Here is a 20,811-nt window from a genome sequence, read left to right on the forward strand (position 1 = left end):
CCCTTATTTTTCTTCGAGTTCTATCTAGGCAAGTTAATTCAAGCTTTCTTGAGTTCATGTGGCTATGATCAAGAGTACACCAGATCTAAGTCATTCATCTTGGAGGAGAGTTATTATATCCCACGAGCAGACTTGCTGGGACCCAGTGCATCAAGGATCGTCTTCTTGTGGGGGCTAATATGTCTTTAAGACAACGATAATAATGTGCCTCAACTCTCCAGATTCTTCAATTGTTATTTCTTATTTATTATTTTGAATTTTCTGTTATATTTATGTATTTTATAACCAACAATTTAAAGAACCAGAGACAAGATTTTTCCAAAGATCTAGTACATGTAGCACATCAAGAAGAGTTAGCACCTTTTTAAAAGAAAGTTTCAAGCTCACCTTTCCTTTACCAACGACATTTGTCTTTGACAAATTTTTCATGAAAATGTCAGTTATCCTCTACCTTCTCATAGAAGGAAAATGCACTACGGTTGTAACAAATATGCTTAGTGGCACCTGAATCAATCCACCACGTACTCACTTAGGCCACAAGCAATGACTGCTTCAGTAATGATCCCCACAAACTCTTCTGTAATATGTGTATAGTCCTTTTATTTCTAATCGCTTTTACAGAACCTAAATTGCTTATCAAATTGTCCATTTTTTCCACACACATAGCATCATTCGTTCTTTTTATTGTTTTTGTCCTTTTTCTCTTTTTTCTTTTTGTTTTAATTTCTTGGCCATATGGATGCTTTTTCTTTTATGGTATAGAACTTTGTTTTTTTTATTTTTTTTATTTTTTTTATTTACCTTTTTTGGTTATTCTCGACAAGGTGGGCCTTAATTACATATTCTAGATGTAAAGAATGTTTATCATAGTTTCTACCTTATTCCTCTATAAGTATATGAAGGATGAGGTTATCTAAGCTCATGTTTTTTCTTTTATACTTTAGAGAATTTTTATACTCCTTCCAAAATTAAGGAAGTTTCTCAATTATTACAATATCTTGAAAAGCCTCATTAATCACCATACCTTCAAATAGAGTTGGGCATGTCTGACCCAATCCGGTGGTTCCAACTCGATTCGAACCGAACTGACGGCCTGGATCGGTGCATATCAAGTTGGGTCATTCAGATCCGAATATTTTTCGGATCGATTTCGGATCGTGGTCAATCTCGACCGATCCAATCTGACCCGATCTGGAGTGGATAAACCACATGCATTCACGGTGGGCCCCGACAGAGTTTACTCAGTATGATAGTGAATTTACTTGTGTACTACACACCAGCTATATAGCTGTTATAGGTACGTGTCGTGCAAAGACGAGTAACAAAAGCGGATAAAATAGAAAGAAATAAAAGCTTAAGAAGGAAATAAAACCCCATGAAGAAAGAACCCGTCACGTGTGAGTTGCATGCACGTGCGAGCAAGCGGAAAGAGACGAAAGGCCTGATGAAATACGGACAACAGATCTTCGCAGTAAAACTAACAACAATGCACAGTCTAAATGAACTACAGACAACAGAAATTCATAGTAACAAAGATCAACACCAAACATCAATTCATGTTGTGGCCAGCGACAGAAAAAGGACACGTATTAGTAAGTGATGGATAGAAGTAGATTGGCCGGTGTACCACACACCAGTTATATAGCTACGTGTTGTGTGAAGACGAACGCTGACGCTCCTCAAGCTCCGAGTTGTACGAACGGTTCAAAGGAGATCAAAGTTATATGGGCCCCACAGTGATGTATTTATTATATCTACACCCCACAATCTGTTTATTTGGTCGTACAGGTGCAAATGAAGGGAACAAACAAAAATCAGCTTGATCCAAAACTTTTACGGCCACCAAAATGTTTTTAATGGTCGACGCTCATTCAACACTGTTTCCTGTATTGTGGTCCACTTGAGATTGGTATATATCTCGTTTTTGGTCTCATACTCTAAAATTATCTGTAAAAATAGATGGATGACATGGATGAAACACATATATCATGGTGGGGCCCACGGAGCATCGACCACTAGCCGTTAATGGCTGTCAGGGGGAGTAGTCAATCCGTTCCCCTTTCATGCACAACACATCTTCGTGCACAACACATCATCACTACACAGCTATGTAGATACGTGTCGTGCAAAGACAACTGGAGACGCGCCTCGAGCTTCGAGTTGTGCAAATGGCTCAAATGAGATCAAAATTACATGGCCCCCACAATGATGTATTTATTATATCCATACTGTTTATCTATTTTTCGTGATCATTTTAGAGCATTTGAAAAAAAAATTGAATATATCTAAAGCTCAAATGGACCACACTGAAAATAGCAGTGAGGATAATGATTTTCACCATTAAAAAATTATATCTGAATCGTACCCAACCCGATCCGACTCGGTTTCCTTGACCGAGTCGGACTCGGTTCAGGTCAGGCCAATTGTGCATCGGATTGGTTCGAGTCAGATGTCCCGGACTCGATCCCAGATCGGATCGAGTTCGGGTCAGCCTATGTAGATTTCAGACCGAATCGAGTTAGACCCAATCCGATCTGATTCGGTCCGATGCCCAGCTCTACATTCAAATGAGACTTCATGAGTTATCTTTTGTGAATCATACACCTGATCTACTACAGACTTATCATCAGACATCTTAAAATTAATATAACGACTAACTACATATATTTTTTTTTTGTTCTAGCATTTCTGTTTTGAGCATTTAGTCAGATTTGGGTGCCCCTTACTGATGTATAAATCTATAACATCTCGAACTTTTCAATACCCGAGTATTGAAAGTTCTCAAGTGTTATCATGAAATTAACTTATTATGTACATGCGCATGATACTAATCTAGCTATCATAACCTTACATCTATTCTCCAACATGAATCTGACCGTTGGGAATAATCTCCATTCATAGATCAAGCCATTTGATCGTTGATTTTGAAATAGGATCTTCATATACCCAAGTATTCTCATTTATCCATTATAACTAACTCTTCAGTCAACTATTCACAGCTAGGTAAAGATATCTATCCGTCCACTCTGAGTTTGAACCACCTGATCATAGTAAACTAGCTACTTGATCTTAGCATCCACTCGTACACATATCAAATTGATATTATGATCCGTTCATCTTATTCACCACCTATAAATATGCTTAACCTACCATCAAAACTACAATTTGAGAAACTTACACATGTGAACAAGTCACTTGAATCTAATAGTATGCATGTTCTACCTCTTGATCACTCGAAAAACTCACTTAGGATCATCTGTTTACAAAATTGACTGTACACCCACTTACATACATGATCAGAGTAACCATCAAGTTTTTTTTAACCTGTCATCTGATCATCCACTATGTTGGTTGATATATGTACATTTCTTTAATTAATTTATTAAATAATTACTTATTCATAATAATTTAGATGTAAGTTCTTTTGTAAGAATTACTTAAAAATGTGCTTACAACTATGTAAAACCATTATATTTTTCAAAACTCTTATATCAGAAATAATTACGAAAATGCCATTAACCTAGACCCCTGAACTCTAGATCACATGGTTCGCACGATCCGTTTGATGTGAAATTTTATACCATGCCTATGTATCATAAATTAACCGTACATGTCAAATTTTATCTTTTAGATCATTGTAAAAGTGACCCAATTGACAAATTAGCTCCTTAGCCATTGATTTTGGTGTCCATCGAGTGAAGAAACCTCGTGGGTAGTCATAGTAGGATATTTTACTTCATATGAATGACTTGGATCTCTCATCATATGGACCAAGTGTGAACTATGAAGACTTCACTTTGGTAGGCTTTTCCTTATGCGCGAAATTATCCTGTCAAGGCCTACCAACTTCTTATAAATTTGGATTTTTCGATTTAAACACTTCCTTCCGTCCATCGCAACTTAAATTTGGACCATACTTTGGTCTCATATGACTATGAGGTTATATAAAATTTACGCTCCGATCTATGATCTTACACCGTTGAAGGTTGAAGCCATTTCATTTATTTTTCTACAAAAAGTGAAATTTTAGACTTAAGCTTTTTCCACCATCGATCAACTACTAAAATTTCTCCAACTATTTGCCTAGCTTGACTACACTTTTTTTTTTTCAAAATTGGGCTCTGATCATCAAGTGTAGACTGTTAATTGAAATCAAGTTCATTTTGGCACCCGTAAGGAGAATTTTCAAGATAGGCCAATCTAAATTTCGGATCACCAAGAAAATCATATACCCCAGCTCTATTTGACAACCCTAACACAATGGACGAAGGAATTAGATTTAAAGAAAGATCGTCAGAAAATGAAAAATTGGAGAAACTCAATCCAAGTGGGATGGAAAACACACCCCTCTCACACGCTCCTTTATAAAACGAGTGTGCATCCCCTCTCCACTCACACGCCTACCTCCCAAACGTCCAAAGAGAAGGAGAGAGAGAGAGAGAGAGAGGAGAGAGAGAGAGAGAGAGAAGCCTAGACGTCATCTTCCTTCTCCATTAGTATGGTGTTTCCCTCTTACTTGAGTGATATCCTGATTCAATTGAAAGCTTTTCATGTAAAAGCTTTTCTACATGGATATCTACATAGGGTGTAGATCTAAGGCTAAGGTGAGGGATTCCTTTAAGCTTACAGTAATTTAAGTTGATATGTTTTATCTTGTCTTTTACATGTTATGCTTTTATGTTATTAAGATTATCTCCCTTCAATTGTTTAATTAACCACCAACAATTATTTATCCTTTGAGAATTATGGTTAAGGTATGGATTTAATTACATGTGATCTTTATTAATTTATGTGAAGTGATGGATACAAGCCTTACCCTTGCCTTTACCAATTTTGTTGAGTTAGCCCTTGCTACTCTCCACTTTTGTTGTATTAGCCCTTGCTACTCTCCTCTTTGTTGAGTTAGTCATTGTTATTTTCCTCTTTATTGAGTTAGTCATTACTACTCTTCTTCTTATTTTGTTAGCCTTCAAATTATTTTTTTATTAATGCAAGTGATGTGTTAGAGGTATCACAACTAGTGATTCAAATATTTATGTGGACGTAATGCGTTACGGGTAGTGGCCCTCTTGGTCGACATGTAATCCCGTGGGTTGGTTGGCGTGGTGCACAATCAATGTAAGTAAATTGTCATGCGTGTTACATCACTTTTCGAGATTGGATGTCACAAATAGTCGCTCCATGAACACATCATGTTACACAAATCTCTCAACCACATTGTTGTGTTGCCTTGAGATGTTCACATAAATCCACGTTAACGTTAGACATACTGACGAATCTCCGTGTATGAGAATGTGGGGTGAGTCGGGTTTTCTATGAATTATATTCCACATTATGATAATTAATACGTATGATGAGCCATACATACTTTGCTAGGCATGCATTCATATATATATATATATATATATATATATATTGGTTGCGTATACTTATACCTCTCGTCGTGGTGGAGTACGAGATGTATCAGAACCCTTACATTACTTTTATGAATCTTTTGAATTATTATTAATCTTAAATGATAACCATCACTATGAGTAGGGCATTGACCCTCTCCAACCATACAGATGATGCAAGTGATGTATAGATTGAAGACCTAGAGGACTATCTTCCTATGAAAGATTATACTGAAAGAATAACAAGATAGTTTTATGATTTAGTTTTATATTTCCGCTGAAAACCTGATAATGTAATAAGCTCCCATTGAGAGGGCATTTGATAATTTCTTAATTTTTTTCCTCAAATGAAATAATAAATACAGTTGATTTTATTCTTGTGAATGGTTACCTTCATGAATGTAATTGGATGTGATCTAAATGAAAAAAAATCATAATTCAAATTAAACATTATTAACACCTGGAATTCTCGGGCACTAGTATGTACTCGGGCTGTAGAAATTTTACAAACTCATATACGTGGAGTTCTGATTAGGCTCAGTTTTAGGCCTATTACCCATCTTCAGGAGCTGACTTGGACTGTGGGAATGGGAAGGTAAAACCTAATCGTTTGTTTCATGTGTCGGATCTTTCATTTTCAAGCTGTTAATATAAGCTTCTTACTAGGCCAAATCAGACTAATTCAGAGTTAATCCATTGATGGAAGGATTAAAATTGTAATATTAAGTCCGTATTTATGAGATTGGATCTCGTTGTGTTAGCTACCATAATGACCTTAATCGATGAAAATTTTACAGGTACAAACTTGTGATATTGGGATTAAGTTAGAGGATTGCATGTAGTTGTGTTCACATTTCATGCGGACAGTGATAAAAACACAGATGATCACCATCTGGCAAAAACATGAACGCGATGGAGTAAATGGCGCTAGTGATCTAAAACCGAAAAACTCATCCTACCCGCATGTATTGAGTATCTCAAATTTATATAATTGGCATTGCTTAGCTTCATGTTCAGGAGAGTCACTTGCATGTTATAACTGCCTCTCACATGAGAAATAATGATGATGTGACCGATTTTCATCCTAGATAATTTAATTGAAGGCCCCAATCAATTGAATTAAGAAAATTTGCTTGATATTTAGTTTAATTCATGAATTATTTTATCTAAACAATATGCTAATGTGAGTATATTTTGTAATCAGTTAAAATTCAAACTCAAACACATCTCGATCCTGCCCTTACCAGGTCAAATTATGTTCAATGGAATGAGTGGATTGTTGCTAGGTGGTCATCAATGGTTTAGAACATTTGTAACACATTTCTTACTGTTGACATTAATTTCTGAGCGTTTCAGATCATTAGATCAATGATATGAACATTGGATTATCAAGACCTATCCGTTTTTGGACAATTTTTACTATTAAGAGTATTAGTCGTTTTCAAGGGCAAAGTGCGCCATCTAGCACCACTATAGCCACATTGACCAAGCCTTCGCCCATGCTTGTGCCCTGGAACACGCAAACCGAGCATATCATCCTACATTTTTTCAAGTAAAAATACTACCACTCAACCACTTATAAATCACAACTTTTTTCTCAATCTTTCTGACGTGGGACTAAAGAAAACACACTTTTCTTTTGAAAATTTCAACTATTCTGGAGGGAAATGAAAATTTCAAATTATTTATTTATTTTTTAAATAAAAAATTTCAACATTTTTAGACTCATATTCTAAAATGAACTCTCTAAATGAATGAACGGTGTGGACACAATAAATACATCATCATGGAGCCATGTAGATTTGATCTCCTTTAAACCATTCGTACAACTGGGAGCTTGAGGAGCGTCAACGGTAGTCTTCGCATGCCACCAGTGAGGTTGGTGATGTGTGGTACACAAGCCAATCCACTTTCATAGAAATAGAGATGCCGGTGAGAGATCTACTCCCTCCATGGGTTTCTCAAGCTCACAGTAGGATCGGAATTTTAAGTCGTGTTTGGTATGTGGAATTAAATGGTATTGAATTGTATTAGATGGGATTAACATCATCATTGCACAATGATTGCATGTCGGTAAATACCATGGTATTGTAGCCATCTAATCCCATGTTTGGGATAAAAATTTTGCTACGGGAAAACACCAGATTAAGCAAAATCATGTTTGGTGGACCATGGAATTGTAATCAACGGACCAAATTAATTCACAACGGATGTCATTCACTTGTACACATATATAACCAGAATATCACATGTAAACGGTGTATATGGATGGACAGCATGGATTAATGCATGCATCAATGTGGGGCCCACATGTGTAGTGGATTTCAAAATCCACATAAATCTGGCATGGGACCAATTGCAATTCCATGGGACTAAATGCAATTCTATCCCACTTAATCCCAACCTTTCCCATCCTCTCCAAATGTTGGATTGCACGCAACCAAAAGCAATCTTTCCCCGTCAACTTACTGGGACTAGTAGAATTTTGATTTCTACTATCGGCTTGGACTCAAATTTTGAGGTGCAACTAAACCCCTGAAGCACTGTAATTTTTTATTGGCCGAAAGGGTGACGGTGGATTTTGAATTTCTGCTGGCATAATTAATGGTACATTCTAGACTTGTTTCAATATTTAGACAGCCTCCATGAGGCACAGGGTCAGTCTGAATTATGTTGGGGGATTTTGGTGGACTTTTAGAGCTAATTATATAGTTCTGAAAAAAAGTTTTAGGGCTGCAGGTTTCTATTGTTTAGGGGTGTTGGATTTGGGGCCATGGTTCTAGCAGTTCGAGATTTAAGTCATAAATATGGTTCCATTGTAGTTGATTACTTCGTATTAAGTAGAGTGTTTACAGAAATTGCGGCGAAGAACGAGAAGAGGGAAATGGACGGTGGTGGAATCGCGATGCATCCGGCCATTGTTCCTCTGGCCCACTTGCTGGGCAAGTGGAGAGGCCAAGGTGAAGGCGGATACCCCACCATCAACTCCTTCCAGCACGGTGAGGAACTCACCTTCTCCCACTCCGGAAAGCCTGTAAATGCCTATTCTCAGAAGACGTGGAAATTGGCTTCTGGAGAGCCTATGCATGCTGAAAGCGGTTATTGGCAACCCAAAACCGATGGATCAATTGAAGTCATAATTGCTCAGAGCACTGGTCTTGTGGAGGTTCAGGGGACCTATGATACTGGAAATAAAGTTGTGAAGCTTCAAAGTGAACTTGTAGGAAATGCATCTAAGGTGAAGGAGATTACTCGGGTATTCGAGGTTGTCAACGGTGAATTATCTTATGTGGTTCAGGTGGCTAACATTTGCATGATCTTCAACCACATCTAAAAGCATTACTCAAGAAGCTTTGATGCATTTTTTTCGAGACAAAAAATGATAATTCAGTGTCTCTAACATCTACAATGAGAGCAGCTGCTGGTAATGTAGATACTCTGTTTTGGCATCATGTATGCCTTAAAGGGCTCATGAAATAATGCAATGGGTGTCTTTTGGCCTTTGGTTTGAAAAAAAAAAGAAAGTAGAGTGTTTACACTACTGGCTATCAATAAAATAATTATAAAATATTGCTTCTCAATTCCTCGATTCGATGTTATGCTGAATATGTTACAAGGCGTGTGTGTGTGTACACACACACATGAACTGATCTTAGAAGTGGATACCTAAATTTGTATTCAATTAGGTGACAAATAGATATTCACTTTTAAAATTCAGGATGGCCTTTATGAATGAATGGTCATGCCATTTAGATTATCAAATGTACTAAGTGCATTCATAAGACTTGTGATTCAAGTTTTTTAAGGTGTTTACCGAAAATTTTCTAATTGTAGATTTTAATAATCTTCTTATATTTAGTTTTTATAATCAAGATCATACTAATCATATGTGCCAAGTGTTATAAGTTTTGTAAAGATAATAACTTATGCCAATCTCTAGAAGTGTGCATTTGACCAATAATGTAGTCTTTTTAGTTTATATTTTCTCTTCTCTAGGTATTAAGGTTGATGAGGAAAAGATCAAAGTAATCTTGAAATCAAAAGTAAGAAGCTTTCACAGTGGCTATTCTTGAAATCAGAAGTAAGAAGCTTTCATAGCTTAATGATATCTATCGTTTGTTCACTAAGTACCTTACTAACATTTTACCCTTATAAACAATAGCATAAGGGCTAAAGATTTTACTTGAAGTTGACAAGCCCAAGAGAATTTCAACTCTCTCTCTTTTATTTATTTATTTATTTATTTATTTTTAATAATATTCTTTCCATTGAAAAAACTGGACAAAATGTACATTTTGGGCCTTCTTAGGAAAAAAAGGACTTGAGAATGCCTGTCGTCTCCCAGCCCCACAAAATTTACATTAAGAGAATTTCAACTTGATTAAAGACAAGCTAAGTGAAAGCACTTGTGTTTGCCTTACTAAATTTTAATGATGTGCTTGAAGTAGAATTTGATACATCTCACATAGGAATTGATGTCGTCTTTAGCTAAATGGGACACCTAATAGCCTTCTTTGGTGAGAAACTCAATGATGTCAAGAGATGTTACTCTAAATATATATTGTTGATGTCAAAATCTGGATCACCCTCCGCTCAATGTAGTGAACCTTTCACAAACGCTCGCCCTGCACAAAGGGTGAGCAAAGGAGACCCTGGCTAAGCCGGGGGACCCTCCGATGCCTAAGTCAGACTAGGGAATTTGGGTCTAAGTTGAATGTAGAGAGAGAGAGAGGGTGTGAGATCTTGTGTACCTGTAGCAATGGGGTCTCCTAGTATTTATACTTGTGTTTGTTGAATGATCCACGTCCGTTAATCTTGGCACGATTCGCTCAATCAGTGGGATATTGTGATCGTGAAGATATTATTCGCAATCCATGGATTCGAGTTGCGTATCATGTCTCAAGGGCACGAATCCTTGGGCGAGATCTTCGGTCACATCCACGTTCGGATAGTTCCCTAATTGGGCACTCGGAGTAACCACATTTGGCCTTGGCCTCAGCCACATCTAAGCCGAGGCCGAGTGTTAGTCGTCGGAGCTGGTCGCATAGCCTTTACTTTGGCTCATGGCCTCGGCGACATGCCTTGGAATGTAGATTGACCGTTGATCTAAAACGATGGTTACTCACTACTTGGAGTCGGGATGGATCGAGGGAGGACTCGGCCCTACTTCTCATTCATACATTCCTAAGGTCGCCCCTCCCGAGCTCCGAGGTCTGTAACTGGTTTGGCTTGTTGAGTTGGATTTCCTCATAATAGAAGGCCCCTACTCTCTTGGTCCGAGCTCGGACCTAGAGAGTAAATGCTTGGGGAAATGAAACGACGTCCCCATGCTTCTGCTCATGATGGCGATTGGGAGATGGCATGTTAGCATGTATTGATTGTTGTGATAGTTCTTTAATGTTAGTATTTAAGGATCGACCACTTTAGAGGCCAACACCCCCCCCCCCCCCCGAATGGTGCCCTCCTTAATCGTTTTTGTAGATTTATCATTGTATGACGAGCCGACCCCTTTTTTAGGGAATCGGGTTGTTTCTAGGCTTTTTCCCTACATATGAGGGGATCCCTTTGTAGATTTTTATGGGTTTAACGTTCTGATCCCTTCTTTAAGGGATCAGTCCATTAAGTTAGCCTCTGTTTGAGAGGTAACATTTTCTGTTTGTAAATTGCGTGATCCTAGTAGCGTTACCAGTTAGTGGTCCGACCTCTTTTTTACGGGTCAGACGACTGGTAGGACTGTTTTTCCCTTACATTAAGAGAAGTCTTCAATAGTTCGTGTAGCTCGGATTGTAGAAAAAGAGATTTTCTTCCCGATCTGAGGAAGCTCTTCCATAGTAGAATTCATGCTAGAGTACTTTTTTCCCTTTTAGAAAGGGAAGTCACCCTTGTCGAGTAGGTCGGTCAATCGACGCGCTCCTGTCGACAGACCTCTTGAGTCCCCGCGAGTAGTAGACCTTCATGCGTTTAGCATCTCATGGGGGGTTAAGAGCCCCGTATGTCTTCTAGTTAATACGTCCCTCAGTATTTGATGTCGAGGTCGGAGTGACATGTCAAGGCCGAGCTAACCTGTCAAGGCTGAGTAGGCCTGTTGAGGCCAAGCTGAGTTGACCTGTTGAGGCCGAGCTATCATGTCAAGGTGAACTGACATGTCAGGCTGAGGGCTACTCTGCTGAGGTCAAGCTGGCCTGCTGAGGCTGAGCTAAGCTGACATGTTAAGGTCGAGCTAACCTGTCAAGGCTGAGCGAGCCTATTGAGGCCGAGTTAAGCTGACCGAGCGTTGCTACCCGGCCAGTCAAACATTAGATCTCCTTCATTGTCCGAGGCGAGCTCATGTTAAGCAATGCCTTGATCTTCTCGGGATTCACCTTGATGCCTCTCTAGTTGACTTGAAACCCAAGGAACTTTCCTGAACCGACTCCGAAGACACACTTGGCCGAGTTCAGCTTCATATGGTACTCCTGGAGGATCGAAAATGTCGCCCCGAGGTTCGCAAGATGATCGGATGTTCTGACACTCTTGACAAGCATATCGTCGACGTAAACTTCCATTGTTTGACCGATCTACTTAGCGAACATCTGCTTTAACAATTTTTGGTATGTTGCCCCAGCATTCTTCAGGCCAACAGGCATGACCTTGTAACAGTAAAGTCCCTTATTGGTGACGAAGATAGTCTTCTGCCTATCTGGGGATCCATCAGGATCTAATTATACCTGAAATAGGCATCCATGAAGGAGAGTCGCTCATGTCTAGCTGTGCTGTCCACCAGCTGGTCGATCCAAGGCAAGGGGAACTATCCTTAGGACAGGTCTTGTTCAGCTTCGAGTAGTCTATATAAACCCACCACTTCCCGCTTGATTTCTTCACCAGGACCACATTAGCGATCCAGTCTGGATAATGAACTTCTTCGATGAAGTCGATGCTGAGGAGTTTGGAAACTTCATCGGTTATGGCTGTGTATCTTTTGGTATCGAATGCTCTTCTCTTGTATTTCTGTAACGCCCCGAATTTTGAGGGTCGAGCGAAGCTCAACTCTCGAGATCCAACACATCACTTATGAAACAGAGATAATGATGATTAAATGTTATCCATATTAGTGCATTAAACATGAGAAAGATTATACTAAATCAACATATCATACTCTAGAGTTAATATAATTAAGCAAGCGGAAGACTGAGAGATAAATAAAGTATATACGTGTTTCACAACTTCTAGAGTATGAGTATATTATCGAGCTGAATATATATATATATATATATATATATATATATATATATATGTGTGTGTGTGTGTGTGTGTGTGTGTGTGTGTGTGTGTATTGTTTCAAAATAGACAAAATATTAAAATGTAAATGTCCAACTAATCTATGTATCCCTGTAATCCCATCGAAGCAGCACGAGGTCTACATAGACCTGCCAGAGAGTTGAACATAGGAGAACTCTTTCCTCCTCATTTACGAAGTCCAACTCCACTGCATATACACCCTCATCACCTGCATCTATAACAGAGTCTGGTTGGTGTTTTAAAACACCTTCTCAGAGTGGGAGTGAGTGATCAACTCAGTGGTACTATAAGGCAAAGGTTAACATGTTATCAAATCAATCAAGCAGTAATGATAAAGCAATACAATAATCACTTCCTAACTACTCTTGTTAATGAAAGAATGGAGTACAGTAATAATGCATGCCCTCGCACAAAGCTCCCTCAAGCGACTTCATTAACCATTTGCGCATGGCAAACTCCATACACATGCACTTCCTCGCCAAAGCACATGCAATATGGTACATGGTCGGGTTAGCCAAGTACTTAATTAGACTTATTCATACAGCATGTTTGAGAAGCTAAGGTACCTCCTTTTATATCATTTACCTAAACCGAAGGATCCATCTAGAGTCGTCAATCCTAGTTAATTACATACGATAGACAAGTTGTAGGGCATCACCCCTAATGGAAAGCAGTGGAAAGGCAAATTCAAGAGTTATACTCGCAGTCACTATGGGGAGGCTCGTCACCTCAGCGCAGGCCCACAGCTCGAATATAGTGTCTCATACCACCATATTCGGCTCACGAGTTTGGGTTACTCACTGGTCACTATGGGGAGGCTCGTCACCCCAGCGTAGGCCGACAGCTCGACCATGGTGTCCCATACCACTATGCCCGACTCATGAATCTTAGTGGATCGTGGTACCATGGTTGAAGCGAGTTTTTACACTGGTGGGGGTATCTTAAATTCAAACAATAGCGTCCATACATGGTGAATATACAATAGGCCAATCGGTTTGTTAGACAAGTTCGATTGGTACGGACGCATGACGAATTAATCGACATGGAGAGTATAAACACTTCCCGTGGCCTAACCACTGTCGACAATCATCGTACGATCCAAATTCACCGAACGTATCAAATGTGGTGAGACTAATTCCGCCACTCAAACGGGAATCGTTACCGATTGCTTGGACTACGTTGCAGTCCCAATCTTACTCAGATGTAGCATATAGATACATGTGGTAATCATATAAGCATTTAAGGAACAATCCAAATACAACACTCATTTAAGCATTTTATCAAACACATTGAACATGTCGCCAAGCACTTGCATTTTATCCATAAATTTCATAACGGCAAATATGATTATATGAAGGAAACAATACATACGAGCAAGGTAAATAAGAATATTATCTTAATACTCTTAATAGATACAAATCATCAATATTTTCTCATTCAGACAATTTATCAAACACTTAGGCTACACATAAGCAAATACATAGATTAGGCTAGTTACAACAAGTATTCTAGCAATTCCTTCTATAAGGATGTCATCATGCAAATAACAATCATGAATCCTAGCTTAGTAGTCATAACAAGCACAAATCATGTTTGCATATTCATTCATACATTTCCATAAACACATAGGATGCATAATTACAATCATAGTTCATACACGTGTAATATATCGAAATCGACGTGTCTAAGACGATATGACAGCAATCAAGTCAGATATAAATCATTAACTGACATTGAAACCATTGAAAACCATAACCTAAACATTTATAGTCCGCACCTTTCATCGGAATACCCGATTCGAACTCGGTTCCAACACAACGTTCCCGTAAATGGAACAATGACACCTAAACAATGAAATAGGTTAACTATTTCGACGATTACTCTATTTGGATTTCTAAATCAAGATTAGGGTTAGGATTTCTTACCCAAATCGAAGCCGATAACGATCGTGTAACGAGGTGGAAAGGTGATCAGTACGTGGAGTAGTGGGAGAGAATCCCAGCAATGATCTCCCGAAATCGCTCTTCTTTCCTCACTCTTTTCTCTTTCTTTCTCTCTTCGCTCTCCTAGGGTTTGGAGCAAATTCGTATGGAATGGGATTGGGGTGGTTTAAGGGCTTTATATAGGTCTAGAACTGGTGTCAACGGCCCTAGGGCCATGATATACTTAGGTTATATCCAAAGGGAGTCTGTTTTTGACAAACAGGGCCCTTAGGAAGGTCCATTACTCGCGTACGTCATAGGGCAAGCTCTCAGACCATGGATCTAAGCCAGGTTATGATTTTGGTGTGATCGGGTTAGCGGATCGACCGTGGAGGACCAGTATCAGATTAACGGTCGTTGTTACTCGATCGGGGTCACAAGTATACGAATAAGTGCAGAAAAATTTCCCTGATCTATGGGTGAAGTTCGGTTAGAATTTGACGGTTCGAAGTCTTCAATTTCGCCCGTAAGCGAACGACCCAATTTACTTAAGTTTCATTACATTTTCTAAAGATATTCACGTTTCTCACACACTTCACTCAGGGCTCAAGTTGTGCATTTCTTAACACTATTTGAGCTCGATTCCCACGATGGTTGTCAAGCCCAATAAGGTGGACATAAGTCTATAGCTTCGCGGTCATTGGACTTTCGACGTGCGGTCCAGGTCCGATACGGAGTTTCAATGTGCTCCCAAGAGCAACTGGCTTTTGAAATTTCTCTTAGGTTCTCAAGTAGTGCTGAGTTAGCGATATTGATGGCTTCGAGTCTTGCTATTTGTATAAATAGTGGTTGAAGCTAAATTCAGCCATTTATTTAGTTTAATACTTAATTAATTTTCATCTAATTCCTACAGAATACGGTCCTTAGGGATTTCTGCCGAAGGTGTTACTCGAGTCTTCGTATGAATTTTTCTGAGACGTTACAGTTTCACTGGCTCATGATTCGGATTTACGTTCAGTCTGTGAACGATGACATCGGGAGAAATGCCTAGCATATCCTCGTGCGACCGCACGAAGATGTCCCTGTGCTCTTGTAAGAAAGTCAGCATTTGAGATCTCTGCTTGGAATTTAGTGAAGACCCGAGCTGAACAGTTTTGCTAGGGTTAACTTCCTCAAGCGGGACGGTCTCTAAGTCCTCGGGGGGATCTTCCATGGGGTCAAGGTGTTGATGGTGAGGGCTTACTTCACCGATCCTTTTCTCACATCTATCGCATAACATCTCTGAGCTTCACGCTAATCCCCTCAGAGATATTCCACCCCACCTTCGGTGGGGAACTTCATCAACAGATGATATGTGGACACGACCGCCCTCATTGCGTTAAGGGAAGGTCGGCCCAGAATGACATTGTGCACTGACGGCACATTGGCAACAAGAAAGTCCACAAGAAATGTGACTTGATGCTATCCTTCACCAGCTGTCACAGGAAGAGTAATGGCTCCCTCGGAGATCACCCTATCTCGGGCAAAGCCGTTCAGAGGGGTTTTACGGGTCGGAGGTGCAACCTTTCGATCCCCATTTTCTCAAATGCTTTGGAGTAGATGACGTCGCCTGAGCTCCCTGTGTCGACCAGAATGCATTAGACTTTGTGGTTGGCTATGGTCATATTCACCACGAGGGTATCGTCGTATGGATGCTGGATTACACGCTCGTCATCTTTCGTAAAAGTTAGGCTATAGGGGCTGACTCAGAGTTCTTTCCTCGACCTTTCGGCCAAGTGGACGTAATGCTCGTGTTCTAAACTCAGGGAGTGGGCCTTGCGAGCCCTATTCAAGTCGCTTCCACCGGATGAGCCGTCGTAGATCGTGCGGATCTCGGCCGGTTCTTTTGCTAGCTTGCTTGGTTGCTTTTCTTTCCGAGCTGACTTCTCTTCCTTAGTATATCATCACAGATGACCCATACGGATGGAGATCTCAATCTCATCCTTGAGATCCACACAGTCGCTCGTATTGTGACCATGGTCATGATGAAAGAGATAGTACTTGTGCTTATCTCTGTTCTCTGAGTCGGTCTTCATGCAAATTGGCCAGTTCAGGAGTTTTTGGCTTCTGATGTCCAGCAGGATCTGCTCAGGCGATGTATTGAGGGGAGTGTAAGAACAGAACTTACTCTCAGGCTTCTTGCTGGGTCGGCGATCGCGAGTGGCGCGATTGTCAAGCCTCTTGCTAGATGACTGAGGCTCTTCATTCCTTGGTAACTTCTCCTTGGATGACTGCTCAACAACTTGTATATTCCTACGGGAGTTGGAGAATTCTTTTGCATTGGTATATTTCTGAGCCTTGCTGATGAGTTCGGCCAAGGTGGTCAGTGGATTCTTCCCGATCGAGAAAGTGAACTTCTCACTACCAAAAAAAGGGGCAAAGGATTCAAACCACGTTAGCTTTTTGCGACGAATATAAACCTTAGCTAAGTTTGCTACGGTTTTAATCTGTAGATAAAAAGTCAATACACCATTAATATTTAATAGTGTTGTAAGGTGCTCTATGAGGCCTAAAAGAAACTATATTTTCTATCTAAGCCATCTATATATTTTTAAATATTACTTTAGTGGATGAGAAAAAAAATCAGCTAGATCGAAGGCTCAAGTGGACCACACGGTAGGAAACATTGATATTAAATTACAATTGCTTCTTATGGTGTGGTCCACTTGGATCTTCAATATACCTGAAAGTTAGTGTGATAAGCTAAAATAATTTATTAAAATTATGGATCGGAATGGATTAAGGAAATACATCATGATGGGCCCCATGGAGCCCCTGATCGGACCGTCTACGTCCGTCCATCAGAAAATCCCAAATTTGGGCGCGCGCTCAAAACAAAGCCACGCTCAAACACGGGTATTTTGCTCTCTCTCTCTCTCTCTCTCTCTCTCTCTCTCTCTCTCTCTCTCTCTCCGTTCCCTTATCAGAGCATTCCCTAAGCTCATCTTTCCCTGATTCTCTCTCTCCCTTCCGATCTCTGCTCCATCTCTCTCATTCTCCTCCCTCTCTCTCCAATGCATCAGCCGTGAACGCCCTCTTCTCTCTCTCTCTCTCTCTCTCTCTCTCTCTCTCTCTCTCCCTATTGTAGCAGCAGTGAATCTCCTGCTCGAAGAAACACACACCGTGAAGCTCCTCTCCATAGGTTTGATATCTTTTTCTATTTGTATCTCTTTTCCTGTCTTTCAGATTTGAAATGGCATGCTATCTGTTTGTTGAAATGACATTCATGCCAGGAGATATTGAACAAGTTTTTTTTAATATATATATATATATATATATATATTTAATGCACCGTCCCCATCCCATTTACTTTGTGAGCCTTAATTGAGACTTTGAACTGAAGACGCTGGCACTTACAGCAGCAAAGCTAGTTTGTCAGTTCATCAGAGACAAATCGTGTTTGAGTTACTAAACCCAAGGTACCATACAAATTTTCTATGTAATCTTTCTACCGTTGCCTTTTCTAACTCAAAATGTATTTCAAGAACACTGTATTGAACACGTTCTTACAATAATAACAGCCAAATTAGAACTCTTTGAAACAAATCACAGAGCCATGCTCACCAAATGATTAGGAGATTTTGAGATATTCAGCTCCTCTATGCCATATTTCTTGGCTCAAATATATGCGACTAAAAGATGTGGGCAATAAAAGTAAGAATAATATAGGACTTACTCTCAAAGTGGTGAAGGATAGCAACACTGTTCTCAGCCACATCCTGCTCTGCAGCAGCCCGCGCAGAAACAATCTCTAGATCATGTTTTTCATTACTCTCAGTGGCAACCCTGCACCAGAAAGACTATCAGCATCAAATCTAATCCAGTGGTGTGGAGCTCATTGTCTCAACCAATAAATAGCACATAGATCAACATCTAGAAAGATGGTGGTTGTGGTGATGACAACAATGATGCAGATGATGTACATAAAGAAGCACAACCAGAATTAGTTCAACATATTGATGGTCTACATGTTTTTTTTTAGTTATTGTATATGTTGTTTGGTTTGGTTTTTGTAATTTTGAATGAATTTTATACTCTATATTTAAACATATTAGACTCCATTTGGTCGTCACAAACCAAATGGAGCCTAAGCCCCTTTTTAACTCTGCCAATGCAACTCTTTGCATTGCCGGTCCCAAGCCCGGGTAAAGGAGGAGGGAGAATGGGCATCAAGGTGAGTTGTGTACTTTTCATTCATTTTCTGAGAGGGATTTTTAAAATGCTTGATGGTTAATTTTAATAGTTTTCTGGCTTCTTCTACTATCATTTAAGGACTTGAAAGGCCCAACTAACTTGAGATTTTTATATGCAGGCTGATGTATTTTTAGCCCCACAGATCAATGTTCCCACTGCAAGGTTCAATATTGAAATAGTAAAGTTTTTAACTATTTATTTTATCTATGTTTTTTCCTATTATTCAAAAATAATTTGATTATTAATATTTTCTTTTATTTCTTGATCATGTCTTTAATGGATTGTTTGTTTATTCTTAGGTTCTAATTGCAAGTTCTTTCTCAAAGAGTGACTACAAAAAGGTGAAAGAAATTACTTATTCTGTTCTGAAGGTGATTATTCTCCTGTGCTTGTCATTTTATTTTTGAATAGCCTGCAACTTGAGTAAACGATAATCTTGAGTTGTCTTTCATGCGATTTCTGTTAGAGGATTGGATGCGTTTATATACAGCTGTACATACAACTTACATACTAATATAGGTAGAGGTTAAGATATGCTAAGGTTGTTGGAGGATATGAGATATATGTATCCAGTTATGCATACATATCCTATCCTCTAATACTTTCAAGGGTCTGAATTCATTTTATTAAGGTTGTTTGGAAACTGATCTGAACTTCCATGTTTCTCCTTTTCCTCAGACAGGAGCATTTACTGGTGTTTTCTTAGCTATCATACTGGGTACATGGTACAGTTCTATTGCTGAATTATTCACTAAGGATGTTGAAGTGCTAGGAATTGTTAGGTCGGGGTTTCTGGTACGTATGCATGTTTACCTGCAACTTGATTATTTCAGCCCTTGGTTGCAACTTGATTGATGGATTCCCTTGTTATATTTTGCAGTTTGTCAGTGCCACTCAACCCATCAATGCTCTATCTTTTGTTTTTGATGGTCTCCATTGTGGTGTTTCAGACTTCTCGTATTCAGCTTTTTCTTCGCTAAGCTTCAGCCTTAAGATATATTAAATTCACATAATTTTTAGTCTTCATTCATGATATTTGCCCGTGTCTAGAAGATCCTTTAATATTGCCATTTTGACTGAGCAGATGGTGGTTGGGACTATGTCATGTGCATTTTTGGTATATGCTCCTTCTGGTTTTGGTCTTCTAAGAGTATGGTTTGGTTTTACTCTTTTCATGCTCTTGCGTATGGTAGCAGGGTTTGTGAGGTAAGATTATGCAAATTTCTTACATAGACTGGCAGTAGGTTCCATTGTTCAATATTATTTGGGTTCACCATTCTCATGCTGCATTATACCATACATTGAAATTCTATTCCATAAGTCAAGGTAACTGAAAATATGGCTAGTCAAATTTTGTTGGCATTCCTGCTTTAAACATTACATATGTGCATATTGCACTTCCTTCGATTAATTTAATTCATAGTTTCAAATGATGGACAAGAAAATTGGATCGAAATTGCATAAATAGTGTGGAGACATTTATAGTCATGCTTTAAGTTGTACCATATGTTCGTATTTTCGCTTTGTGTTTCTATAGTCATGTGGAATGCCATACTAGTCTCCTTTCATTAATAGAGAAGGAAAAGGCCCAAAAGGTTTAGATTATAGAGAAGGAAAAGGCCTAAAAGGATATAGTTAGAGGTAATAAGAAAAGATAGGGTGATTTATGGTCTAATTGAAGTTATGACTCTAAATATGGGTTTGAATTAATTATGATAAGGCTTTGATGATGATATGCATGTAAGTGGGAATTCGAGTGGAAAGGGCCACTAGGTGCAATGTTCTAATGTTGTGGGGCCCATGATCCCCTCATCCACGTCAGCCACATTTTCCTGCACTCATCTTGACTGCCTTACGGGATCACGATTGGGTGCATGATTTAAGCTGTCCAAATATGCCAATGAAATGGCATCCTGGTAGTTTTTTTTTTTCAACAAGAACCATTTCTAATAAACTGCGGGGTCATCTATTCCAGTAGCATGAAG

General features: G+C 39.2%; 1 protein-coding gene and 1 long non-coding RNA gene across 2 annotated transcripts; both read left to right on the top strand.

The window, feature by feature from the left end:
* Positions 1-8,252: 8,252 nt before the first annotated feature.
* LOC131219904 (peroxynitrite isomerase Rv2717c-like) lies at positions 8,253-8,907 on the top strand. Its single transcript, XM_058214897.1, has one exon. It carries the CDS (start codon positions 8,278-8,280, stop codon positions 8,725-8,727), a length of 450 nt encoding a protein of 149 aa, XP_058070880.1. The 5' UTR covers positions 8,253-8,277; the 3' UTR covers positions 8,728-8,907.
* Positions 8,908-19,064: 10,157 nt separating this feature from the next.
* Positions 19,065-19,807, top strand: LOC131219905 (uncharacterized). Its single transcript, XR_009158512.1, has 3 exons — positions 19,065-19,197; positions 19,505-19,621; positions 19,707-19,807. It is a non-coding gene; the product is annotated as an uncharacterized LOC131219905 (long non-coding RNA).
* Positions 19,808-20,811: the final 1,004 nt, after the last annotated feature.

The sequence above is a fragment of the Magnolia sinica genome, chromosome 12 (genome assembly GCF_029962835.1).
Source record: "Magnolia sinica isolate HGM2019 chromosome 12, MsV1, whole genome shotgun sequence".
In the NCBI taxonomy this organism is placed as follows: domain Eukaryota; kingdom Viridiplantae; phylum Streptophyta; class Magnoliopsida; order Magnoliales; family Magnoliaceae; genus Magnolia; species Magnolia sinica.

Bases quoted from the DNA above. Each gene is read 5' to 3' on its own strand.
- LOC131219904 (XM_058214897.1), top strand. From the start codon at position 8,278: ATGGACGGTGGTGGAATCGCGATGCATCCGGCCATTGTTCCTCTGGCC.